Source organism: Anguilla anguilla, chromosome 5 (assembly GCF_013347855.1).
Source record: "Anguilla anguilla isolate fAngAng1 chromosome 5, fAngAng1.pri, whole genome shotgun sequence".
Lineage (NCBI taxonomy): Eukaryota > Metazoa > Chordata > Actinopteri > Anguilliformes > Anguillidae > Anguilla > Anguilla anguilla.
Genome location: NC_049205.1, coordinates 60,449,980 through 60,477,721, shown reverse-complemented (window position 1 = coordinate 60,477,721; position 27,742 = coordinate 60,449,980). Strand labels below are relative to the sequence as shown.

Below are 27,742 nucleotides of genomic sequence, written 5' to 3'. Positions count from 1 at the left end.
AGGCGGTCCCTCTAAACCCCGGCTGATCCACTTTTAATGGGGGAGAACCGCCTGTGAAAATGTCACCAAGCCCTCTCGGATGACAGCCTCGATGGACGCTAATTATCTGCGGTACATGGGAACTGACCCTGTGACCAGTATCTGCGGCTAAATGGATTTAAAAATCTCGTCCTAAACGAGGTCACATGCCCTCTTTTCCTGGAAGGTTCCCAGCTTTGTTCCCGACTTCCTCCTACAGCCGTCCAGTCTAGACTAGGGGCCAGCCATTTCCCTTTTTGACCTTCCTCCCAAAAAAAAAAAAAATGACAGCGAGCTTGGACCACTATCCTCTACTGCTGCACACATTCAGACCTGAAGACACACCCTCCAGCCCCTAACCCCACATACATTTTTTTTTTAATGCCTTTTTTGACAGTGTACACCTCCCACACGCCAGAGCCCACACATATGCGCTCTGTGCACACATCACCCCGCTGCCGCCCCTCAGGCACCAAGGTGATAGTGTTTGCCGGCAGTCACGCGCCGCTCACGCACCCGATTCCGAGTCGCGCCCGTAATATATTTACTGTATGAGCGCGCCCGCCAGAGGTGCGGTCACGGGGTCATGCTGCATTCCAATAATGAGCGGTGAGGTGTTAACTCGGGCAGCTGAGAGGTTCCTCCGCAATCTCCTTTGTTGTTTATGTTTCAGCTAAATATTCCAGATGCGACCGACAAAAAGAAAATAACCGAAGTTGGCGAATAATTTGTTTACTCAATTAAAATAAATGAGTAATACACCCCGCCCCCCCCCCCAAAAAAAAAAAAAAAAAACTCGGCTTCACTGTCTAGTCCCATCCCTGTTTAATTTATTGGAACCGAGGATGTTTAAATGGGGAAGAAACGTTTAATGTAAAATACATAACAATTCCATATTAACGCTGAGACAACAGGTGTAGCCTACCTGGTATACGTGATGTAAACTGCCCACTGACTGACCCACGTGGCCGAAAGCTCCCCTGAACGAACAGCGCTGTGCCAGAAATGTTGTCGAACCCTTAACAGATTTTGCACGAAGCCGTTAAATGTGTTGATCCATTAGAGACGGGCATTTCAACCCCGCGCAACTTAATTAAACAACGGGCCCTGATTGGAAGCCGAACTGACAGCCTGTCAATTCAAACGAATTAGGATTTATCAAAGGTGGTCCCTGGCGCGAGAGGGGGACCGAGGAAAAAAGAAAATTCACTTTGATTGGTTTGGAAACTTTGGCGACACCTCCACCAACACCCACCACCCACCACCCCACCCCTTCGCCTCTCACCCGAAGTTTGGAAGTGCACTGAGCAAGAAAAGCGTCACACTTGTCGGAGTCGGCGAAGATTTAATTCAGGAAAGTCAAGAGCGAAGCGTGCGGCCCGGTCAAGAATGGAAGAATTAGCGAGGGAGAGCATCAGCTTGCTGGCCAAGCCTGCGCTGGACACAGACGGGCCGAGGCTAGGTTCCTTCGGAGCGATATTCATTATGCTGAAATCTGCGCTGGGCGCGGGACTGCTAAACTTTCCGTGGGCTTTCGAGAAGGCGGGGGGCGTGAACACAGCTGTCGCAGTGGAAATGGTGAGTTATCAATCGGTATTTGATCAAACACATTTACAACTCAGATAAGCAGTCCAGCTTTAGAGAGGAGGCTACCCAATTATTTTTACGTGTCATTTGACGCGGCTGACTTTTAAAATAAATGAAGGTGCCAGGCGGAGTAGCGAACCGATTTATGTTCCCAAACGTTTGTTCCACAATGAGATTTATGTGCGCACTCACTGATTAATGATAAAGATTTGCTCTACCAATCGGCTGGCATATTTCCATTTCCTGCCGCTTTTTAATTACAGGAATTAGCATAACTACCTTTATTCTGTTGTCATGGATACAACCACAGATGATACGGACTGTATAGGCACCTTCCTGTAAAATGCCTTCAGATTGATGTTTCAGCATCTTTAAATTCTTCTTTTCAGTCCGTGTCACGCAGGTGACATTTCAGTCACGATTAGTTCATTGTCATGTGAGGACAGCTTAATTAACTTGTGGGCTGAAGGTAAGGAATTTACTGTTGTAATACCGACACGTCGCCGTGACGATGTCAGGCCGACTGCAGCATCCGTCGGCTGCACGCGCTCTGTCATCGATATTGCTGTTCTCCTGACGGCGTGCGAGACCATTGGAAGGTTTCGCGCTTTCCGGTGGTCTCGGACTTAATTCAACGGAGATGTATATACATGGTTGTGTTGAATATATATAGTTACACTGGCGAAGGGGGTTGGGTTGCCTTTTTGTTATGGGGCTGTCATTAGAATGGAATATAGAGTTTCTTGGAAATCAGTTTGGAGGGAAGGAGTTTGACGGGATCCCCTGTCTCAACCACCACGCATTTGCTTACCTCTGCACTGCGTTTGTCCACACGCCATATTGTGTATCAGCTGACCTCTTTGGTGTCTTCATGTTGCAGTCCTGGAGTATTATTTGAAAATAAACGGGAGCTATGTGTGTCTGTTTGTGATGTGTAATGCGTGTGTGTGAGAAAGAGTCAGACAGGATTGATGGGTTCAAGTGAATGCTCAAATCTTACTTGTGTGTGTGTGTGATGTGGGAGTGTTCGTGAGAGAAAGAGGGAGGGAGATGGAGAGGAAGCATAGAGAGAGAGAGAGAGAGAGAATGCTTGTGTGTGGCCCAATTGCAGAATGAGGGACACACTAGTGCGAAATGCGGGCTGGATAGAGAGGGAGAGTGGGACAGGGAGAGAGAGTGTGAGAGAGAGGGAGAGGAAGCTCTTGATTGTGTGTAGTGTGTACTGTAGCTGCAGTGAAACAGGTAGCTCTACCTGAGTGTGTGAGTGAGTGAGGGAGGAGTGAGATCTGCGTGATAAGGAAGAAGGGAAGGAAGGAAGGATGAAAAGGGGCCCAGGTCGGGTGGGTGTCATCCCGACAGTCAGTCAACAAATGGAATTATTTTTACGTTTTTGTTTTATCTACCTGTGGCTATATGGCAGACTCCCCCGTTCATGTACTTTGACTATGAAGGCTCGGCTGCAGGTGAGGCCTGTTGACCCGCACTGCATTATGGGTAGCGGAGGGGGGCAGCTGGTTCCCGTCGTGGGCGGTGTGTACCCGTGCGCGTCCGTGCGACCATTTGCAGAGCTTTAAAGAGCCGCGGCGAGGCCTGTTGACCCCCACTGCATTATGGGTCGCGGAGAGGGCAGCCTATTTCCGGCTGGCTGGCGGGCGGGCGGGCGGACGGTGTGTTTCTGTGCGCGCGTGCAATCGTTCGTGGGCCTTTAAAGAGCCACAGCGAGCCCTGTCCCGGTGTGATTTTATTTCGATTTTGTTGTTGCTGCCGCATAGCCACAGCTCTAGCCAAGCTCCCATTAACACGGCTCGTATCCCAGCCCCCCCCCCCCCCCACCGCCCACCCCCCATCCTCACTTCGCACCCGTGTGTCCCTCATCTGGGGCCGTGCTCCTCTGCTATTGGGCCATTTAGCACTCACTAGCATTCTCTCTCTCTCTCTCTCTCTCTCTCTCTCTCTCTATCTCTCTCTCTCCCCCTCTCTCCCTATCTCTCACTCTCTCACAAACACAGCCATTCTCAATCTCTCTCTCACTCTTGCAAACAAACACAGCCATTCTCTCTCTCTATCTCTCTCTCTCACAAACACAACCATTCTCTCTCTATCTTGCTCCCTCTCTCACACACACAAACACAAACATTCTCTGTCTTACACACACACACGCACACACAACCATTCTCTCTCTCTCTCTCTCTCACACTCTCACACTCATGCACACAAACACAGCCATCATCTCTCTCTTACACACACACACACAGGCATTCTCTCTCACTCTCTCTCTCCTCTCACACACACACACACACACACACAGGCATTCTCTCTCACTCTCTCCCTCTCACACATGCACACACACAGGCATTCTCTCTCTCTCATACACACATACACTTACACACACACACACACACACACACACACGCTCCCACACAAAGACACACGCTCATGCACCACTGTTTAAATCATGTGGGTTGGCTTTGGAAACTGTGCTTTTATGTGAGCCAGCATGGATTCTGTGGGATTAAACAGAGAATAAATTGAAGTGTGCTCAGGTAATTTTAATAGCCAGCGGGGTGTTTAATTTCTTCAGATAAAGGAGTGAGACACAAACACACGCACACACACCCTCACAGTCATACACAGACACAGACACACACACTCACAGTCATACACAGACGCACACACACTCATAGTCATACACACACACACACACACACGCACGCAGTCTCAGCTCCAACACACAGCACAGAGGGAATTGGATTAGTGTCTCCCCTTGTGTACTGGACAGGGTGAAAGGTCACTGCGGGCTAGCCCCTGTTTTTACACCTGTCCCCCCGTCCTCCCCCTGTCCCCCCCGTCCTCCCCCTGCCCCCCCGTCCTCCCCCTGCCTTCCCAGGCCGTTGCATTGTGTTGAATTTTGTCCATGGAGTGTGAGACCTCACAGCTATCTCCTAATGAAGGGGCTGTTTTATTTACAGAGGAGTGGGCCCACAAGCAGCCTGCTGGTGTATGAACACCCCTACACACACACACACACACACACACACCCCTACACACACACACACACACACACACACACACACACACACACACACACCCACACACACACACACACACACACACACACACACACACACACACACCCACACACACACACACACACACACACACCCCTACACACACACACACACACCCACACACACACACACACACAAAACAAGCATTCTCTCTCTCTCTCACACACACACACACACAAAACAAGCATTCTCTCTCTCTTACACACACACACACACACACACACACACACACACAAAACAAGCATTCTCTCTCTCTTACACACACACACACACACACAAAACAAGCATTCTCTCTCTCTTACACACACACACACACACACACACACAAAACAAGCATTCCCTCTCTCTATTTCTATCTCTCTCTCTCATGCACACACACACACACACACACACACACACTCACAGTCATACACTAATAGAGTGAAGAAGCAAGATTTCCTTCTACATTACATCATAGAGATTTAGCAGACGCTGTCACATCCAGAGTGACTTGCATTTTTACAAATGATCAGTTTATGCAGCTGGAGATATACTGAAGCAGCTTCACCATGTAAATGACCTTTTCCCCTCTCTTCCCCCCCCCCATCTTTATGCTTTCTCTATATCTTTTCTGCATTCTTTTATTACTCAACCTCTCCAACTCCACCCCCCCCCCACCCCCCCCTCCCCGCACGCAGGTTTCCCTGGTGTTCCTGATCAGTGGCCTTGTGATTTTGGGCTACTCCTCGTCCATCAGCGGTCAGAACACGTACCAGGACGTGGTGCGGGAGGTGTGCGGCCCCGCCATCGGCCAGCTGTGCGAGGTCTGCTTCGTCTTCAACCTCTTCATGATCTCCGTGGCCTTCCTGGTGGTGGTCCAGGACCAGCTGGAGAAGCGTGAGTCCGTGTGTCCGGCTGGCCGTTTGTCCCGGCCTCCACCGACTGCCGTCCGCCCGCTGTCTGCGAAATGTCCACTCTGTGTCTGCAAAATGTCCACCCGGTGTCTGCGAAAAGTCCACTCTGTGTCTGCGAAAAGTCCACTCTGTGTCTGCAAAAAGTCCACTCTGTGTCTGCAAAATGTCCCCTTGGCGTCTGCAAAATGTCCACTCTGTGTCTGCAAAATGTCCCCTTGGCGTCTGCAAAATGTCCACTCTGTGTCTGCAAAATGTCCCCTTGGCGTCTGCAAAATGTCCACCCGGTGTCTGCAAAATGTCCCCTCGGTGTCTGCAAAATGTCCCCTCGGTGTCTGCAAAATGTCCACCCGGTGACTAGCGTTCTCAAAAATGTGACGTGCGCCACGTTCCGTTACATTTCCGCCATCTTTAATTGGTTCATATGTGTGCGTGTGACCATAGTTATTTGAGCCAATATGGCTGACAACGTTAGAGCTGACTGGATCCCCACAACCACCGCCCCATATAGCCCGCTCTGCCAAAAGACCCAGCTCACCCTCCCAGAAGAGGGCACTATATCAGGGTCATGTCACCCTTCTCACATTGTAATGACCTCCCTGTAGAGCAGATTAATGATAATTGGGGTTGATATATGGTACTGATGTGGTACTGATTTCTATTGTTTCTCTCGTAAAGCACTTTGAGCTGCATGTTATGATATGAAAGGTGATTATATATATATATATAAAGTTTATTATTATTATTATTATTATTATTATTATATAATGTAATATTAACTATTGGGGACCCCGCAGGTACGAGTCTGTCTGGTCCCGCTGGGTATTTCAACCGAGCCCCTTCAGCATGCAGCACGTGTTTATTACATCACTTCCTAGCGTGTCACTTCCTGTGCCTGTCAGTGTGCGTTTCCCTGTACGAGACGGTCACGGGGTCCACGGAGGCGGAGATGCCCCACCACTGGTACACGGACCAGCGCTTCGCCCTCTTCGTCCTGTGCGTCGTCCTCATCCTCCCCCTCTCCATCCCCAAGGAAATCGGCTTCCAGAAGTACACCAGGTGAGCCGGCGACGTCGTCCCTGCGTCATCGCCAGAGCAGATTTCGTTTACTCTCCGGACCGTACCTTTCTCACCCAGCTCGTGCTTTCCAGGCCATAACCTACAAACAGGGTCGGGCCTTTCGTTTGCTAAATGCACTGAGCTAATATGAAAATCAGTGTAAGTAGGAGAGAAATGTCACGTTGGATCTGTCGCGGCGGCCAGCGAAGTCGCGGCCGTGACCTGTGATGGTTACGTCCTGTCCTAATCAAGTTCCTCAGGGAGGAGGAAGGACGGATGTGGGCTGAATCTGAGATGTGAGAGCACTTTTTGGTAATTTGTATTTGTCCTAAAACTGTAGCTTATTCTTCTGCCTAGTTGGCTTTGCAGAGGTTCGGTCTGAATAGTGTTCACTGTGTGAACTAAACAGTGTTCTTGGCTAGAAATAGCTGTACAAAATAAGTATTGTACCTTACTGAACCTGTGTTTAGCAGTTGTCTATGACCATGAAATGCACTTTTTGTACGTCGCTTTGGATAAAAGCGTCTGCCAAATGTAATGTAATGTAATGGTGAATCTGAGATGATTGTGCTGGATGTTTCTCCGCCTGTGCCGACCGCCTCTGTTCTCTGTGCGCAGTATTTTAGGTACTCTCGCCGCAACGTACCTGACCGTGGCCATAATCGTGAAATATTACATGAAGGAAGAACACACTGCTATCATCACGCCTACGTACACCAATGGGTAAGTGTGTAAGTGTGTGTGTGTGTGTGTGTTTTGGGTGTGTGTGCGCTTGTATGTTTTGCATCTGGACAAGGACACCTCTGTGCGCAAGGCAGTATCCGTTTGCATTACTGAACTGCGGTTTCTGAGTGTGTGTGTGTGTGTGCATGCGTGTCTGTTTATGCATGCGTGTGTGCTTTTGTGTGCGTGCATGCGTGAGTTTGTGCGTGTGTGTGTGTGTGTGTGTGCGTGTGTGTGTGTGAAGGTCTCGACAGGTTCTGGTTAATGCCACAGCATGCCTCCAGGCCAAACCGGTGCTGTCTCTCCAAGTAAAGTATAACACGTCAGCCCAAACGGCGGCCTGCGTTACAGTTCATAAATAATGCTGACAGAACACCCGGCCCTCAGGGCTGGGGGGGTCAAGCAGGCCCAGCATCCCCGCCTGCTTTCCACTTCAAGGGCCTTTCTCTACCTGGCCAATCACCCCCACCCCCCACCACCCCCATGCTCCACTGCCCCCCTCACCCATCCCCCCTCGCCCTGACCCCGCCCGCATTTCCCGCCTCTGAGCTGTGAACTCAATTAGAGGCCCTCTCCTTTCAGTCTGTCCGTGTGATTGGCAGGTTGTCTGAAACCGGGGCTCTCATAGGTCAGAGCCCAGGTGGCTCCCCGGAGACACAGTCTCACTTTATTTGTGTGTCATTTTTTATTGATACGTTTATTGTTGTGTGTTTTTTTATGTGTGTGTTTGTTTGTTTTTTTTTTTTCTCCGCAGAGTGAGTTCATGGGCTTCGATGTTCAGCGTCATTCCGACCATCTGCTTCGGGTTTCAGGTGAGTCCCGTTTGCTCGCCTTTCCCTCCCGAAGCCCAGCTGCCCCGGAGTATTTCCCCGAAAAATGATCTGCTCACCCACCTTCAGCCACCCCCACCTTGGCCCCCTCCCCCCAAAAAAAAAAGAAATAAATTTAATCTTGGCCCCAAAATATTGTCTTTGTGTGCTTGTCGTTACATTACATTACAGGCATTTAGCAGACGCTCTTATCCGTATCTGATCCAGAATGAGGGTTATTTCTCCTGTGTTAGAGAGTGTGGGTATCCAGGGGCGACGCAGTGCAAAGATTTACTGTTCCAACCCGTGGTATTTATAGAGAGAATTTGTTTATTAAAGCGGAGGGTTTTTTTTTTTCTTCAGTGAGGCGAGTTGGCATTCTGAGGATTTGGCTTGTTTAAACTTTCTGAGCGTGGTCAGGCACTCTGATGTTGGAGCTTGTTAAACAGTGTTCTCAATCCCAAGCCTGGAGAAAAGGTCACGGTGAATAGAAAAAAAATGCTTAATTTTCCTGGTAACTGGTGTGTGGGTTCCTTTGACTGTGCGGCTCATGGGGCAGTTCCCATGATGCAACGCTGTGGGTCTCAACCTTAATCCTGGAGGGTTGCTGGTTCTGCTGATTTCGGTTTCGCCTTAAAATCCGTTACCATTTCAGACCCAAGGTGTAGGCAAAGCAATAAACCGCTCTAATTGATAAGTTAATTTATAAATTAAAGCAGTTTATTAATGTATCACTTAAACTGCTTTAATTGATACATTTACTGCTGAGTAATAATGAAGACCAGCAGGCTCTCTAGGACCAGGGTCTCTAGGACCAGACCAGCACTGATTTTAAGGTGCAAGATCACAAATATGTGCTTAGAATGTTCTGGAACTGGACATTCCAGTGTTGCTGATGTCACAACCACCGCTGGTAATTGAAAGCACTGGAGTTCTAGAACACCGACTTAAAACGTTTTTTATTTTAAATTCCAATAACTTAACGAAGGGCTTAAATGGACTAGAAAAAAACCCCACAACCCTCCAGTCCCGGGGTCTCAGGCCCGTGATGTGGCACCTCATGGCGGCATATATATGTGAAATAGGAGGTGTAAATCACGTGAAACCGATGAACGACTGGGGCCTGCTCCGGCTTTTGTTTTTGTGTGTGCTGCAGTGTCACGAGGCCTGCATCGCCATCTACAGCAGCATGGAGAACAAGAAGCTCTCCCACTGGGTGATCATCTCGGTGGTCTCCATGTTCTTCTGCCTGCTCATCTACTCCCTCACAGGTGAGCCCGCCCACCCACTGTCAGTCATCGAAGATCGAAGACCGCTATTGGTCAGTGCAGTCCAGTCCTGCTACGCACCATCTTCTGTAAAAAAAAAAAAATACAAAAAACATTAAAAAATTTTCTGAAGGCTCTGGTTATACTGAATATTCCTTTTATACTGACATTCTACTCCATTATAAATCTGATATTTCACTAAAGATATTTAACTCCTGCGGGAGTTTTCTGCACCATAGTGAACGCAATCTATGTCCAGCCTGTCAATCACATTTTGCTCAATTGACATGGCTGTCCCCCCCCCGCCCCATTTGCAGGGGTCTTTGGGTTCTTGACGTTTGGGAAGGAGGTCGCAGCGGACATCCTGATGTCGTACCCGGGCGACGACGTCGTCATGATCGTCGCTAGGCTACTCTTTGGAATTTCCATCATCACCATCTATCCCATCATCCTGCTGCTGGGCAGGTACGGTGGAGCCGCCGCTGATGTCATCAGAGTGGGACGCCGGAAGGGTCGTCCTGGCGCTAGTGTAGTCTCTACCGGACGCCATACTGGTCAAGGCAGAGCAACATGCCTCGAAAAGAATGGGTGGTTAATGAGGGTCTGTATCTTACTGTGGCGTATGACTATCACATATTAATATGTGATTAATCAGGGTCTGTATCTTACTGTGGCGTATGACTATCACATATTAATATGTGATTAATCAGGGTCTGTATCTTACTGTGATGTATGACTATCACATATTAATATGTGATTAATCAGGGTCTGTATCTTACTGTGGTGTCTGACTATCACATATTAATGTGTAATTAATGAGGTTCTGTACCTTACTGTGACGTATGACTATCACATATTAATGTGTAATTAATCATCAGGATCTGTATCTTACTGTGATGTATGACTTCCACACATTAATGTGTAATTAATCAGGTATTGTATCTTACTGAGGTACAGTGTATGACTTCTGCCCATTATATGTGATTAATCTAGTTCTGTACCTTACTGTGGTACAGTATATGATTTCCACACATTAATGTGTGATTAATGTGTGTGTGAGTATGAGTGTGAGTGTGTTTGCATGTGCGTGTGTGAGTCAGTATGAGTGTGAGTGTGTTTGCATGCGCACGTGTAAGTATGAGTGTGTGTGTGTGTGTGTGTGCGTGCGTGGGCGTGTGTGTGTGTGTGTGTGTAAATTTGAGTGTGTGTGTGTGTGTTCCCGTGTGCATGTGTAAGTATGAGTATGTATGTGGGTTTATGTGTCTCTGGCCATTGTCCGCTCAGGTCAGTGATTCAGGACCTGCTGCTGCGTTGCCGTCGGCGACACGCCGTGGTAACGCAGTCCTATGAGAACCGCAGCCGTGTGGTGCTGACGGTGGCCTGGACCGCCGTCACCCTCCTCATCGCCATCTTCGTCCCCGACATGAGCGAGGTCATCAGCGTCATCGGGGGCATCAGCGCCTTCTTCATCTTCATCTTCCCAGGTTCAGTAGAGCCGTCCCACCCGCTCCCACATACGTGTGCACGTACACGCGAATATGCAGGCGCGCGCACGCTCTTACACGCACTCATACGTACACCTACTTGCACACAGACACACACACACACCAGACCTGGGTCAAATACGTATTTGTTTCGGATTCAAATACTTTTCTACGCTTCACTGATCTTGTGTGGTGTATTGGAACCGATGACATACTCTCAAAAAGTGCAATCCCTGCCTTCTGGCCATATTGGCAGGCTCAGTTACACCAGGCAAGAGGAATAGAGCGCAGAAAAGCATTTGAATCCAAAACAAATATGTATTTGACCCAGATCTGACACACGCTCAATATGGATGTTAATACCTTAAAAAATAGTCTGCAATTTAACCTCATATTTATTGTTCCATTTAAAATCCAGTGTGCTGGAATGTACAGAGCTACAAAAATGATGTCGCTGTCCAAATGCTTATGCCATGCGCTTTGTACATGCAGTCACCTGCTGTCACAGACAGATCAGACGCGTTCACACGCTAAACGCTAAGCGCTAACCGCTAAGCTAATTAGCCTCATGGTGAGAGGTTACTGCCCTGTTTCTATAACCTGTTCCTGACTGGGGCCGGTCAGTTTCCTCTGCTTCTCCAGCGTCTGTCTTCTCTGATTTTTTTTTGCCGTTCCGACGATCCCCCTAATCAACATTTCCCTTTTCCGTGTGTGTGTGTGTCCCCCGCAGGTCTGTGCTTAATATTCTCCATGCAGACAGAGCCCGTGTCTCCCAGGACAAAGTGAGTGTTTGGGGGGGTTGGGGGGGTAGGGTGGGGCGGGGGGTGGGTGTGAGGGTGGGAGCACACTCGTCAGCTATTGCAATGTGCTGATGTGTACATTACATTACAGGCATTTAGCGGACGCTCTTATCCAGAGAGACTTACTGACCTTTTTACACAGCATTTACGTCGCATCCATTTATGCAGCTGGATGTATACTGAAGCGGGTTTAAGTACCTCGCTGAAGGGTACAACGGCTGTGTCTTACCATGGGAACCGAACCTGTGTTCGACCCGTGGCCAGCTCCTTACCCATTACTGTACACTGCCACCCCTGATGCCATATGCCGTGATGTATGTAATGACGGCATTCACACGTTCACACGCACGCATGAATGTGTATGTGAATGCATGAATGTTTCACTTCATCACCGTGGTAACGCCCATAGCAACAACTGTCGGGATAAACTGGCCAATCCGAACACAGGGGGCGCTCCCGGTATTTTGTATGGCTTCTTGTCACTTTTTTCGAGGGCGGGCCTAAGCTAGTGACATTTTTCCCGTGCAGCTTTACAAATGAACAGTTGTGACTTAATTAAATCACTCCATTATCGAGGCAAACATTAGTCTAGCGGTGGCCTACTTCAATGGCTCCCCAACCCTGGTCCTGGGGGACCCCCCTTGTGTGCACTGGTTTTTGTTCCAACCTCTATTGCAATCCCTGAATTTTTAACAAGCTGTTAAGTTTTCTTAATTAGGTGCTGTTCGTGTTTAGAGGGATTATTTATCTTAAGCCACACTATGTCAGAAGTAGCTATGCGTTCAATGAAGAACAGAAGTCCTATATCCACAGTGTGCTGTATTGCAAACAATCACATAAAAGAGGTAACTAAATAATTTAACAGATCAAATAAAGAGGGAGTTGAATCAGTAGGTTCCTAATTGGTGAATGTGGAGGCAAAAAAAAAAAGCAGCATTCTTTTTTTCCAATACAAACGTGCAAATATCATGCATCTATTCTGAAGGAATTAGGAAAAACCCATTCATTTCTCCAAAAAGGCTGCCAAACAAATCTGAAGGAAAGGACGACATGACGTCTGAGGCCTGTTTGCTGAAGTTCCCATTCTCTGTGTCTGCGTCTCTCTTTCTCTCATCCCTCTCTTTCCCCTCTTTCTTTCGGTCCCCCTCTTTTCTCCAGGATTGTTTTGACGACGTGGGGCGCGATCACCGTCCTGTGCGGAGCCTTCATCTTCGGCCAGAGCACCACAATCGCTGTCATGGAGCTGTTCAACAAGTTTTAATCATCACCATCATCATCCTCGTTATCAACATCATAATTAGAACCACCATCATGGAGCTCCTCAGCAAGTTGTAATGGTGGCCATCCCCATCACTACCACCCTTATCATCATCATCATCATCATCATCACCATCATCATAATTTTCATCATCATCGTCGTCATCACTTTGATGGACCTCCTTTGACAAGTCTGCTCTCGCCAGCTCGGAGGCCTCCAGTGAAATTTTAATCTGGATGAATTTTTGTGTTGAAAGCACCTCAATCCACAGGCCAACATCGCCATCAAGGTTGGCCCCCTTGGGCGCTCCAGGATCATGGGTCTCTATGTACAACTCCTGCCTCCACCCCAGCTAATACCGTTAGCCTTTTTTTTTACTGTTAGCCTCAGGCGGTTCCTTATGCTGCTGGAACACGGTTCTGGGAACACCAATCAGGTGAGAGCAAGGGTTCATGAACCGTAGAAAGAGGGGGAGCAGCCATTACGTGCTGTCTGTGGTTTTGCTGCTTTGAACCGAATCTGTGTTTTTGTTGACGGTGAGTGTGTCTGCTTGATTGACAGCCCGTGGAAGTGCCGCTCTCGTTTTGGGGTTCGTGAAAGGTCACGCTGTTTGTGTTCCTCTTTCAATCTCACACAACGATTTTTAAGAACGGCTGAAGGATTAGTCTTAATAGACAACCGAAATGATTCCTTCATTTTTATTTCATTATTTGGGGGATATGTGTTGAAGGTTTTGAGGAAAAAACATGTTTTTTGTGTATTTAGAGGGTGCATAAATTTGTCCTAAACATTGCAAGAGGGGTGGCCCCCACCATTGTGGAAAAAATTGGGTCCAAGGTGAAGGTGGGTTGTACTGGATTATGACACCGGTATGCAAATATTATTCTAGAACTTCATCTTAGGATTCCACAGAATGTTTTCTTAAAGCTGCAATACATTAAATCTAGATCTTGTATCAGATTTAGAAAATCTCAACAGAAAGAATGAGAGAGAATACCTGGAATGGATTTAGAGGACATTCTGACCATTGACTACAAATTTACATGTTATCAATCCTGAACATACCAAGCGTGTTCACTGGATGAATGTGAAGGTTTACTTCCGTGGATAGATTCTCCGGCAACCACGTGGAACAGGTGTGTGACTGCCATTTAGGGAAGGAAAAGAAATGCGCTAACAAGTTTCATTTCAAGTTTTCAATAAAAAAACAAAATGTATTCCTTCATTTCTTTGGTAATAATATGTCTGGAATTATATGTTTTATGGATGACAAATGTTTTAACTGTGTATTTTACTAGTCGTTGTGAGTTTACTGTATGTGTGTGTGTCTGGGGGGGTATGTTTTTATGGATTAATATATGTATATTCAAATTGTTTTCCTGGTCTGAAATCCATTCAGAAGTACTTCATGTGGTTTGGAGGGTCATGAATTTTATAGCGGTGGTTCATAAGCACACAAGAACAGGAGGTAAATCAATGACAGGATTTTACAGGGTTTTATCCCAGTACATTAGCTTTATTGGTTCTGAGCATCATCACTCTACATGAGCTAGAATTTAAACAATGTTCAGACGAAATATATCACTTGCATCCCCGCTGTAAGTCTCTACGCTCAGTTTAAGAGAGAAAGCAAGTTTACAGAAACATACAGAAGTATAGGAATAACTGTTCAATCAAAGCCATAAAAGTGAAAACGTGTCATTCTCTGTATCGGACGTACAGTACATTTTCTATTTTTTTAAATTTTTTTTCGTCAGTCAAAGGATTATTATAAAAGAAAAGTAAGAAATGCACAAAAACCCATTAAAAGTAGCACAGCTAATTTCTACGCCAAGTAAGATACAGTACGTTTAGGAGAACATGCACCAATTCTAAAGTGAAAGAGAGAGAGAGAGAGTCGGAGGGAAGGAAAAAAAGAAAACGTTCACATTTGGAGAACGTTGCCCCGCTGTTTCGTGCACAGCCGAGCACCCAAAGCTGACGTCCAGAGGTCATGCAGAGGAGCTGGGGACACGGTTTTTCAAGATGGTCGCCCCCACGCCTGCAAGCCGGGTCCAACAAAACCCAAAAAGTAAACAAAACCCAAAAAATAAATAAATAAAAAACATCCCCTGTCTATCCCTGAACCTCCGCTCGCTTGCTGTCTGACAGGGCTCAGCCAAAATATCGAGGGCCTGATGATGTGACGTCTCGCAGTGACCAGAATCTAGAGCCCGGGCCAGGCGGGGAGGCGGGGAGGCAGGCCCCATTGGTCAGAACAGTCCTGTCAATCTGTGATGTCATAAACGCGAGACACTTTGGTTGTGGTGTGGGCTTCCAGTTTCTGGTCATGCGATGAGCAGTACTACGGCTTACTCTGTTAGTAAGAAAATGTGCAGACAGAAAAGAGTGAGTGAGAGAGAAAGAGAGAGTGAGAGACCTAGCTCTACCCCATGAGTTTCATCCTTGGTCATCAGCCAGGAGGGAAATGTCATGAAGACTGTTGGTAATGATTTTACGATAAACTGTTCATTTAAGATAAAACTAAGACAAAATCCTTTCAGTTTTATATATTTAATCTTCTTTCCATATATATTTCTGTATATATTTTATTTAGTAAATTAGCGTATTCATATACATTGTGCTTGTAAGACTGGGTCTAGGGCAGGGAGGGGTGCAGGGATACCTCTCAGTGTAGATCGGAGTGCTGGGGGGGGGGGGGGGGGTGCGGGGGGGTGAGCTCATTGATTATTAATTTTTTCTTCCTTTACCGATCTCAGACACATTATAAAGGCCTTTGAGACCCTACGGCCCCTTTGCTGTGTTTCAGTATGCTATCTGACAGACAAGGGGGGGGGGGGGGTGTTTGGAGACCTGTTACAAAAAGAAGTGAAGACTGAGGAGAGGGAATTCTGTATGGGACAGAGAGGGGACGGGGGGGGGGGGGACGGGTAAAGAGAAGAGGGGTAATTCAGGCTTCTGCAGAGAGAGGGGTTCTGGGCCAGGGGGTGGGGCCTGGGAAGGGGGGGGGCGGACCTGCCCAGAGGCTCCGCCCACATCAGTCTCTGTTCAGGGTGCACCAGGCAGCTGTGTAAAGAAGGAGAGAGAGGGAGGGAGGGAGGGAGGGAGGGAGAGAGAAAGAAAGAGAGAGAGAGAGAGGGGGGATTCAGTGAGATGGAAGCAGACAGCTACAGGTTTCGGTCAGGATGGGACTGCGGTGGGTTTGGGGTTGGCTTCATGGAGTCGAGTGGGTCAGGTAGAGGTAGACAAAAGTGAGGCTGCTGTACATCACATAACAATTCAGCATTTCATAGGCACTCTAAACCAGAGGCACTTACGCCACGGGATCCATCGTCTACACAGCGAGGTATTTTTACCTGTGCGGTACAGGTAAAGTTCCGTGCTCAAGGGCACAACCGGAGTGCCCCGGCTGGGGAATTGAACCCGCAACCCTTTCAGTCAGAAGCTCCGTTTTCCAAACATGCAGCGCTGCCGCGCCGCCACTCCCAAACAGCAGGGGGCGGCGTGGCGCTCACCTGGCACAGCGACGGTGGAGACTGTCTCCGGCTGGCACAGCGTGTCCACTTTGACGTGCTGGAAGGCCTTACAGGCCGCCGTCTGCAGGTGCCTGGGGGGGGTGGGGGTGGGCGGGGGGGGGGGGGGGGGGGGGGAGAGCCGTGAAACCGCAGTGTACAGGCTAACAGACAGAACAGCACAGGCGCACACACACACACATACACATCAGCGCACACTGACACACACACACACACACATCAGCGCACATTGACACACACACACACACACACACATCAGCGCACACTGACACACACACACACATCAGCGCACACACACACATACACACATCAGCGCACACACACACACACACATCAGCGCACACACACACATACACACATCAGCGCACACACACACACACACACATCAGCGCACACTGACACACACACACACACATCAGCGCACACTCACACACACACACATCAGCGCACACACATCAGCGCACACTCACACACACACACCAGCGCACACACATCAGCGCACACTCACACACACACATCAGCGCACACACACCAGCGCACACAAATGCACACACACACACACACACTCTCACACACACACACACACACATACACACACCAGCGCGCACACACACACACTCACACACACACACACATGCACACACACACACCAGCGCACACACACACACACACACACATACACACACACATACACACACACACACACCAGCGCACACACACACACACACACACATACACACACCAGCGCACACACACACACACACACACACACACACACACACATACACACACCAGCGCACACACACACACACACACACAGACACACACACCAGCGCACACACACACACACCAGCGCACACACACACACACATACATACACCAGCGCACACACACACACACACACACACACACATACACACACCAGCGCGCGCGCACACACACACACACACACACACACACATACACACACCAGCGCACACACACACACACACACACACACACACCAGCGCACACACACACACACACCAGCGCACACACATCAGCGCACACACACACACACACACACACACACACACACACCAGCGCACACACACACACACACACACACACACCAGCGCACACACAGGTCCCCATTTTCCTTCCCACCGTACAGCGCAGGAGTCGGGGGGTGGGGGGGCAGGTGGGCATTCATTAATATCTGATAGTGACAGATGTGGGTCACCTGTGATGGGACAACCTGGGAGCGAGGGAGAAACGCCCCCCCCCCCCATATAGCCCGCGCCAAACCCCCTGCTCCTGAGCTCCAATGTGAATGTGTTCATTATACACACTCCTGCCCAACAGCTTAGACTACATCCCGCATCGAATTAGGGCGCGAAGGGCGAACTGTTTCCCCCTCCGGAACGCCCAGACCAGAGGGATCAACACACCCACCCACCACGGCTCCTTCCAGGAGACAACACTTAAGGTGATATAAAATATAATAGAGATATAATAATAACAATAATAATAATAATAATAATAATTTACTGCTTCCATTCGTCTTCTCCGTCCCAGAACTCATACACGACAAAGGACACTCCGTCTGGCAGGCGAACCGCAGTCACGCTGGAAGGAGGGAGAGAGAGAGAAAGAAAGAGAGAAAGGGGATGAAGGGTGGAAAAAGGGAGATGACAGAAAATGAGAGAATGGAAAGGAGGGAAAGAAGAAAGGGTGGGGAAATGACAGGAAAAAAGAAGGGTGGGAAGGGGGGGGGGGAGAAGCTCAATTTCACCCGTTTGAGAACAGCATCAATTTCCCTGAAGCAACATCCTCGATACATTATTTCTCTCAGAAAACAATATTTCAATTCAAATCAATTTTCCTTTAATGGCATGGAAATTTTTCTCTCTGCAGTAACTCATAAACAAATAAAAACAATGGGGGGGGGGGGGGGGCGAGGGGGGAGGGGATGACAAATGGAACAGACACACTTCGTTTGTATGAGTTACATCTTCGTCTGACAGCTGAGACACTGGCATATTCTTTGCAGGAGTCTCTGGATTCAGCAAGGGCTTGTTTTAGCTGCGAAAATTCCACAAGGCGGTTTCTTTTTTAGGCATGCCACTAGGTGGCAGTGATGCGCCAGGCATTTTGCGCATCTCCCGGCATGTGGAACCATTGCGGGGGGGGGGGGGGGGGGTTGGGGTTGAGGGCGCTGGAAATGCCGATGCACTGAAATACGGTGTAACTGTGCAAGGCATCTACCACACACGATGCCTTAGGAAAGCACAGAAAATCATAAGAGACTTCAGCCACCCAGGCTATGGTCTGTTCTCACTGCTGCCGTCTGGCAGACGCTACCGGAGCATCCGGGCACGGACGACCAGACTCACAAACAGTTTTTTCCCCCAGGCCATCAGGCTTCTCAACCAGCAACATTAATCTCAGGGATCACATTGATCACATGACCTCCTGTGTATGCTATGTACGTTCAATGTACAATCTTACGCACATATTCATCAGCACTCCTGCACTTTATATGGTTAATATTTAAATATTTAATACTCCTATTCTCACTGTCCACATCCCCCCATCTGTACAGGCTGGTACTTATTTGCTGCTAATATTTAATACTATGTTTGATATTATGTATATTTTAGATATTTTTTGATATATTTTAGATATTTTTTGATATTTTTGCTCTTGCTCCTACGTAGTTGCTGCCTGCCATGTCATAAGCATTTCTTTGCTCAGAATGACCTGTGTTATACTGTGCACTTGACAAATAAAAATAAAAAAAACACTTTGAACTACTTTTATCAGGTCTTATTGCCCTGCCAGGTCTTATTGCCCTGCCAGGTCTTATTGCCCTGCCAGGTCTTATTGCCCTGCCAGGTCTTATTGGCAGGGCGCGTGTGTGTGCGTGTGTGTTTGTGCTCATTTATCAAACAAAGATGCCGAAAGGAAAAGCCAGTGGAGGAGGGAGTTTGGGGGAGGGGGTGGGGGGGACCCTACGGACACACAGCCTCTGCTTTAGAGCTCTCGTTTTGGGGAGGGATTTAGAAACAGGCTTTAAAAAAAAAAAAAAATTTAAGTGCCTTGTTCTGTTTGCTTAGCTCCTGTGAACTGACTCTCCTGGTTCTGTATCCATGTGAGAGGCTAATTCTACACTTCCCCCTTCCCTCTCCCTCTCCCCCTTCTCTCTCTCTCTTTCTGAGGGAGTGTGGTGTTCACGGTACACTAGCTCCTGACATCTTCCTGTCTTATTTTCTTTCTTTTTTTTTTTTTTGCTGACGGGGATGGTTCTAGGATCCGGATTCATCCTCCTAATGAGGCTTTTGAAGCAGACCAGGATGGGACCACTGCCCCAGCCCCCAGCCCCCACCCTCCTCCGCTCACCCCTCTCCACCGTCAGAACCCCCCACCCCCTCCCCCCCCCCCCCGGGGGTTCACCCGTCCACACCAGAGCCACAGGGAGGAGTTTTTTCAGGCTTCAGTGGGCTCTATTCAGAAAGCCGCTGCCATGGCCCCCCCCACCCCATCCTACCCTACCCTGTCCCGTTCCATAGGGAATTCAGTTATTTTCCACCAACCCCCCCCCCCCCCCCCCCACGGCCCCCACACCCACTGGCAAGGTCATTCCAATGTTTGCTCATTGACTTATTTATTCATTTCTATTTGTCACTAACCCACTCTCCTGAGCTGGGGCTGGGCGGGGAAGGGGGGGGGGGCAGGGTTTGGAGGTGGTGGCGTATGTTCCCACTCTCTCTCCCTCCTCTCCTCTATCCCTTTTCCCGCTGATCTCTTTTTTCCCCTCTCTCCTCCCTTGTACTCCCTCTCTTTCCTCCCCCAGGTCAGAACTCGGTGGCAACATCCCGACTGCACTGTGGTTCGTTGGATGAAGCGCTGGAGCCACAGAGCCCGGGCAGTGCAAAGCTACTGGGACAGGGTGGAGATGGGGGGGGGGGGGGGGGGGGTCAATACCATGAGGGGAGCCGAAACACATTGGAGAACAAGCCGATTTCTTTCAGGAAGCAGGTTATATTGCCAGCTACTCTCCGGCCAAATGGAATGACGGCCATTTGGACAGACGGACACAGGGACAGAGAGTGACCAGCTAGTCAGAGAGAGGGTAGGGTAAAGGACAACACTGGGAAACAGGCAGACATGGTAGTAGAGGTAAACAGTGGCCAGTTCGACAGATGGACACAGGGACAGAGAGTGACCAGCTTGTCAGAGAGAGGGTAGGGTAAAGGACAACACTGGGAAACAGGCAGACAAGGTAGTAGAGGTAAACAGTGGCCAGTTCGACAGATGGACACAGGGACAGAGAGTGACCAGCTAGTCAGAGAGAGGGTAGGGTAAAGGACAACACTGGGAAACAGGCAGACATGGTAGTAGAGGTAAACAGTGGCCAGTTCGACAGATGGACACAGGGACAGAGAGTGACCAGCTAGTCAGAGAGAGGGTAGGGTAAAGGACAACCCTGGGAAACAGGCAGACAAGGTAGTAGAGGTAAACAGTGGCCAGTTCGACAGATGGACACAGGGACAGAGAGTGACCAGCTAGTCAGAGAGAGGGTAGGGTAAAGGACAACACTGGGAAACAGGCAGACATGGTAGTAGAGGTAAACAGTGGCCAGTTGGACAGACGGACACAGGGACAGAGAGTGACCAGCTAGTCAGAGAGAGGGTAGGGTAAAGGACAATGCTGGGAAACAGACAGACATGGAGAGGTAAACAGTGGCCAGTTCTAAAAATATACATTCCGATAAATAATGGTGGCGGTCCTCACTGGAAGCAGTCTCTTTGGGCTGAGACGTTCTTCAGGTACTGTTTCAGGGCCTCACAGAACTCCCCCAGGTGCTTCTGGGATACGGTCATCTCCTGACGAATCAGATAGAGGGACTTGGGGGGATGGGAGGAGGGAGGGAGAGAGAGAGAGAGAGAGAGAGAGGGAGAGGAGGAAGATATTGGGAGCTGTCAGTCAAAAACTGTTCCCACTTTGTCCCATTTCTGCCCCATTTTGTCTCATTTTATCGCTGGTGAAACATTGGTCCGATTGCTCTGCCACAGATTCCTCAGAATGAAATACCGATCAATCAACACCGTCAATCAAATAAAGCTGACAGCTCATGAAAGAACAGTTTAAAAATTAAAAATAATAAATATCTACCCACCTATTAAGCGAGTCTGCATTGAACACATTCACTGACTTCACTCCGATCTATTTGAGTCGACTCTCACCCAGCTCAGAATGAGTCTGCAGTAACCTTCAGCCATCATAGAGACCTCTGACTCATGGGGCAAAACGCTTGACTGACACTTCCAACCTATCTGGGATTAATTACCACAAAGTGCCACAATGGTACGAACAAAAAGGGACCTTCCTGTTTGAAGTGGGGGAATTAATCGAATTTCCAGGATACCAGGCGGTGGGCGGGGCTATTTGATCACAGTGCAGGGGAAGTTTTGCTGTGTGCAAGAATGGGTTACCATGAGAGCAGCCCCCCCCCCCCCCCCCCCCCCATTGCACTCTGGGTACTGGGCTAATAATGGTAAGGATTATAAACCTGATGACACCCCAGCCTGTGACTGTCTCCTTCTCTACCCCCCTCCAATCCCTAAATAGACTCCATCCTCCTTCTCTTTCTTTCATCTCCTCCTCCTGACTCCTCCCCCAACACCGGCAACTACCTGTCAGGCAGGCAGTCAATCAACCAATCAATGAAAATCTTGGTTGCCAGGGCGATGAGCTACCCGTGACAGACCGGCACCCATAAAACAGTCTGTCCATGAGAGGCCACAGGTGAGGGTCACAGGTGGGGGCCACAGGTGAGAGGCCACAGGTGAGGGTCACAAGTGGGGGCCACAGGTGAGAGGCCACAGGTGAGGGTCAAAGGGAGACTGGGAGCATAGGGGATTGGGGGAGGACCCAAGGAGACCCTTACAGAAATATAATATTTGCAATAATTGGAAAATATATTGATGAATATATTTCACAGTAATGTATTAAAATATTTTACAAGCTCCTGAACACAACCCTAATCATGCTTCAACCCTAACCCTAGTGCCAACCCTAATCAACGACCAATTTAAAGCCTCAACCTAACTCCAGCCCTAAGAGCTCTCTAAAATGTTGAATAACCCATTTAAAATGAATGAAAAACAATATAAAAATCATTAATTCAATTTTTTTAAAGCAAAAGACTATGTTTCAAGTCATTTGTTTTGAAAAACATTTTTCACTAAAACAATATACAAATATATAAGCTACATGGCTACATCCTACTAGTGAAAAATTTTTAATCATCCAAAATCAAGGACTAACCCTTGTCCTAACCTTTTCTCAAGGTCCTGAACACAACCTTAATCTTGCCTCAACCCTAACCCAAACACATACTGTTTACTTAACCCTAACCCCAAGCCAAGTTCAACCCTAATATGAACCCTAAAGCCTTGTTCCCAAGTTTGCTCATTTAAAATAGATTTAAAAAAACAACGTACATATCATTGATTCAATAAAATAAATGCAAAATGTGTTTCATCATTTAGTTTGAAAAACATGTTTCAGTGAAATAAATACTCAGATATGTTAGGTCATAGAGCTACACCATACATTTACAATGTTTTTAATTTCATTTTAGCAGCAAAGGGTCAGGTTTCAGATTCAGATTCAGTTGTACGTTCTTGGACAGGTGTGTTAATCATTTGTATGTCATTTTTTTATTTTAGTTTTTATTTTAGTTACAATTTTCATTTGCCCTAATAGTCTCGGCCACAGCCCTCTGGAATCCACAGCAACCCAAAGCATTACATTTCCCATAACGTTGGTGCAACCTTATTCCCCGCACAGCTCCAGTGCTAACCCAGCGTACGGTCTCTGGTTCTTAGACCACTCCTTGAATGTCAGGGAAGACAGTAAACTTTAGTCAGGGAATGTTCCCAGCGTGCACACGTGTTCTGTTTCCTGGATGATCCTTGAAGGTTATCTGTAAGTTACAAGGATGGATGGATGGATGGTCATTAACCTTTAATATAAAATTATGTTAGAAATGCTAAGCAGTTATGCTCTCTCATTGCATTTGTACAGAACACTCTTAAAATGTATTTGATGGGTATACTCTACAGATGTTGACTAATTTAATAAATAATAGCTATCAGCAGTTGTGAATGGCAAGAAAATAATTTTTATTTTTTAATTATTTTTTCCATTTTGTGTTCCCTAAGACAATGGCTTTTTCATTAATCTAAATGTATTTCTATTGGTGCCAGATCTTGCTGGCTGGGGCTTGGGGGGTGGTTTTCGACTGAAACAGAGGGCAACACATAGACTTTTTGTTTAGGGCCCCCAAAAACCTTGGGTGCAGGAGAATTTTTGTCTACTGTGTTCCAGTGCCCCGCTTGGAAAGACTATCAGGCTGTTTATCAATCATTTACGCAAGAAAAAAAACAGGCATGAATCACCACTCGTCTCGCTGCTGCACGATTGATTCCATTCACTGTTAGTATCGTAGTTTCATAACAAACGACCTTACCAACAATGTCCAAATATACAGAAGTACCAGGGACCAGTGTAGCCCAGGTTAAATAAGCCTTATATGTACAGTAAATTAAGTAAAATTGAATCTGAATAGGAAAGGGAGGAAAATGACGAAGAATCTGTTCAATGATATTAAGAAAATACACAGGAAATGTATAATCAATAATGAAGGAAAGAAATAGGAGATAGATATGTAAATAGATGCACCTTGAAGAAAAAAAAAATAAGTAGACAACTTAATCTGAAAAGATAAACATTATTCCCTTTATTAGTATTCATTTCCAGGTTATTACGTTTTACATGTGAACGCGAGACTAGCTCAGCCAATCAGGTGTCAGTTCCGTTTTGTGCTGTGCGGTGATAAAACCGCCGGTTAGTGGCTAATGCAAATGATTAGAAAAACGAACGCATTGGTAAGGTATCTTTTGGCTGCCGAAGCTAGAAATTGCCGGTTAGTCGCTAATGTAAATAATTAGAAAAGCGAACGCATTGGTGAGATATCTTTTTGCTGCTGAAGCTAAAAATCGCTATTTTGTCCCTAATGCAAATAAGCGCCGTTCGCTTATGCTAAAAGTGTTAGCCACGCAAAGCGAGCGCCATTCGCTTATGCTAAAATTATTAGTCATGCTTTTTCGTGGTGGAAACTTTTTGTGCAATGCAGTTTTAACGTAGCCAATGTATTTCGTTTTTTTTTCACGTTTGTTACGTACTGTGAATGTTTAATTGGGTAGTTTGTGAGCACATTAACTCGTGCTCTGCACATGAGGCCTCTGGTAAATGTTGCAATGTTTAGTGCTTGTGACTGTGGGCCGCCATTACATGGCGCAGGACACCACATACGTGTTTTTGCTGGTGATAGTGCAGACATTTTATGCCAATTGCCATTGGGTTATTTTGGTTACTTCGGTTCCCTGAAACTTGGGACTGCTGTTTCTTGTTAATAATGGAATTCAACAATTACTAATGTTCCATTAGTCTTAGATTGGTTATCCTTTACGTAGTATAATGAATAATCAGAATTTGAGTAGTTCTGATTTGGTTATTCTTTATGAAATATAATGAATAATAAGAGAATTTGAGAACCTTAATTGTTCATTCTTATGTACTATATTGACCCAGCTTCTATATTATGGTCCAATATACCGTATTAGAAGCTTGAATGTGAGTTCTGACCTTATCCACTATAGGTCAGGTTTTTTTTGACACACCTGGACATTCGCAAGCCGGTAAAATTCTCTCCTGTTCCCGGGGGTGGGGGTCAGTGACCCTTAGGGCACAGGCAAGGCTTCGTGACAAACAGCAGGCGCCCAGCTGCCCAGCCCCACCGCACCCCCCAGCCCCCGCATGAGAATCCCCCGTGACGTGGGGGCACTGTCCTCGTTACGTTCTGACCGTTCCTCGCGGTGCGAGGATGTCTGTGCGAATGCACGCTTTTTCGATCTTCTACTCCTCCTCTTGCTACAGTCTCATCGAGGCTATAACGGCCAGACACCCTCCACCACCCCCATCCGCCCCACACCCCCACCACACCTGCCCCACACCCCCACCACATCCGCCCCCATCCGCCCCACACCCACACCACACCTGCCCCACACCCCCACCACATCCGCCCCCAATCAACCAGACCTCCGTCTCGCGGCTACGCCATGGATGTATAAAGAGAAGGGCTACGCGAGATCACAAAACAAAAAGTTTAAAGTGGCTTTAGTTTATCTAGCTATACTAAAGAAGAAAAAAGGAGAAGATGATGATACGTTCGCCCTCTAAATCAGAGTAGGACGGAGAATGGAGAGTTTTGTCTGTACATTCGGCAAATACGAGTTTAGACGAGGGGGTCCACTTTCTCTTATTTCCAAATGTGTGCTAGGCGTTTTTGATGACTTTCTGAAACGAGTAGCACCATTCATCAAACATGCGGGAACTCTCAGAATTCCCATCTCTACAGAAGAGAGACTGGCCGTTGACTCTCCGTACATTAACATGTGAATTCAGCCCTCTGAACTTTCAGCCGTGACGTAACCAACTGTGATATTTGGACCAATGGCCGAGAGGGGGAGGTCGGAGAAAAAGAAAGAACTTTTCGAAAAGTTCTCCCCGGAGGCTGTCGCACACTGCACCGTACGAACACACAACACCGCGTCTTTTTGTTCGTCTGTTGCTCTGATTGCTTCGTTTGGCTCAAAAAGTTCTACTTCGTACGAAGTGTACTGCCTACTTAACTGCTGTGTAGTTTCAGCACCAACGCATGCTCCCTGTGTGCCACCTGCAGCCTTTCCCTGCAAAGACTTCTGAGTGCGACCGCACTGCAAAACTGCGACGCAAATGATTGGAATCCTCTGACACACATAGACACGCCCCTTTTCCCCAACCAACTCCGTTCACCCTCCCTGCACCGAGGCAGAGGCAGAGGCCACGCCAACGACCCGATCCCGGCCGCCAAAGGCCCGATCGGAGACGTCCCGTTTACCCACCCGCAGTCCCGCGACCGCGGCTGCCTTTACCGCACGCCTCCTCTCAGCATGCCCCGTTACGGCCAAAATTTGTTTTTAAAAAACCCTTCAGTTCCCTGTCCTACCAGGCCCCCTGTGCATCCCATCTGCATTTAGACAAAAAAAGAAAAAAAAAAACACGGACATGGTGCAGCCTGAATTTTAGCCAGTCTGGGAATTTTCACGTCCCAGCTAAGTCTCGATCGGGGAAATAGTGTAACCCCCCCCCCCCATGGACCAAAAAAAAAAAAACAACCCCAATCAAAACAAAAAGCTTTATTGCTGGCTGAGATTAGCACAGGGCTCTGTAGTGCTACAGTTACAGAAGCTGCAGGTTATCCCTAATGGGTGTATGGGGAGAAACAGGAGGGAAAGGGGGGGGGGGTGGTGTCATTTCAGCGAGGAGCATAGCCTGAATTCACAGTTACCATGGAAACTGGGAAATACCAACCGGTTTTCCAGGTCTAATTTACGAATACCATCCCCCTACCCTCCCTCCCTCCCTCCCGACGCGCCCCCCCCCCCCCCCCACCCCATGCCTCCCACACTTTACCCATTCCCCCGCACCCGCCCCACCCCCTCGCCCCCTTAACGCAGACCAGTACCTGCCTACGGGGAACAGTGTATCCCATAACAAACACTAAAAGCCAGTCTTAACTTAAAACAGCAAGAAAACCGAACGAATGGAAGGAGGAAAAACTCGTCTGCCTCAAAAGCAAAGGAGGGAGAATCCCGCTGGAGAAAAACCCTCCAGAGAGAGAGAGATTGTCCCTCCCCTCGCTCTTATTCACCCACTCATCACTCATTCACTCACTCATCTTATCCCTCTCATTCACTCACTGATCTTATCCCACTCATTCACTCACTCATCTTATCACTCTCATTCACTCACTCATCTTATTCAGCTTTGCAGGAAGACCGATACTTCTCTCTCTCTCACTCTCACTGTCTCTCTCTCTCTCAATTCCCAATTCTAAATTATTTATTTATGCGACTTCAATACTTCACACGTGTCGCCAAAGCTTCATGTAGGAACATAACATTAAACACAAACTACAATACAACTGTTCTTTATGCTTGAAATAATTAGCATAAACAGCTATTAATAATTAAACAAACAGTAGTCCTTAATAAAAACAATTATGATAATTATCTGTCCTTTTCACAGCACCTTGCCCTCTCCCAGCAGAACTACTCTCTCTCTCGCCGTCTCTGTCTGAAATTTTCAAATT

At 47.6% G+C, this 27,742-nt stretch overlaps 2 protein-coding genes across 4 annotated transcripts in view; one reads left to right on the top strand and one right to left on the bottom strand.

Annotated features, from left to right (window-relative positions):
- The first annotated feature begins 1,272 nt into the window (after window positions 1-1,272).
- Window positions 1,273-14,338, top strand: slc38a8a (solute carrier family 38 member 8a). Its single transcript, XM_035416572.1, has 10 exons — window positions 1,273-1,596; window positions 5,351-5,549; window positions 6,466-6,622; window positions 7,241-7,345; window positions 8,100-8,157; window positions 9,311-9,425; window positions 9,740-9,887; window positions 10,707-10,906; window positions 11,637-11,688; window positions 12,865-14,338. The coding sequence occupies exons 1-10, from the start codon at window positions 1,408-1,410 to the stop codon at window positions 12,965-12,967; spliced, it is 1,326 nt and encodes a 441-aa protein (XP_035272463.1). The 5' UTR covers window positions 1,273-1,407; the 3' UTR covers window positions 12,968-14,338.
- Window positions 14,339-14,446: 108 nt separating this feature from the next.
- necab2 (N-terminal EF-hand calcium binding protein 2) overlaps window positions 14,447-27,742 on the bottom strand; it is a 153,222-nt gene continuing 139,926 nt past the window's right edge. For 2 of the 3 annotated variants that reach the window (XM_035416574.1, XM_035416573.1), the window contains 4 exons: window positions 21,274-21,386; window positions 18,028-18,105; window positions 16,480-16,571; window positions 14,447-16,030 (listed from right to left, as the gene is read on the bottom strand). In XM_035416574.1, the coding sequence (XP_035272465.1) occupies window positions 16,002-16,030; window positions 16,480-16,571; window positions 18,028-18,105; window positions 21,274-21,386 (312 nt within the window). In that variant the 3' untranslated portion in view covers window positions 14,447-16,001. The remainder of the gene's footprint in view (window positions 16,031-16,479; window positions 16,572-18,027; window positions 18,106-21,273; window positions 21,387-27,742) is intronic. The other variant, XM_035416575.1, reaches the window with a different exon arrangement.

Bases quoted from the DNA above. Each gene is read 5' to 3' on its own strand.
- slc38a8a (XM_035416572.1), top strand. From the start codon at position 1,408: ATGGAAGAATTAGCGAGGGAGAGCATCAGCTTGCTGGCCAAGCCTGCG. The intron at 9,426-9,739 runs GTGAGCCCGCCC...CCCCATTTGCAG, and splicing joins GCTCATCTACTCCCTCACAG to GGGTCTTTGGGTTCTTGACG. The intron at 11,689-12,864 runs GTGAGTGTTTGG...TCTTTTCTCCAG, and splicing joins CCCGTGTCTCCCAGGACAAA to GATTGTTTTGACGACGTGGG.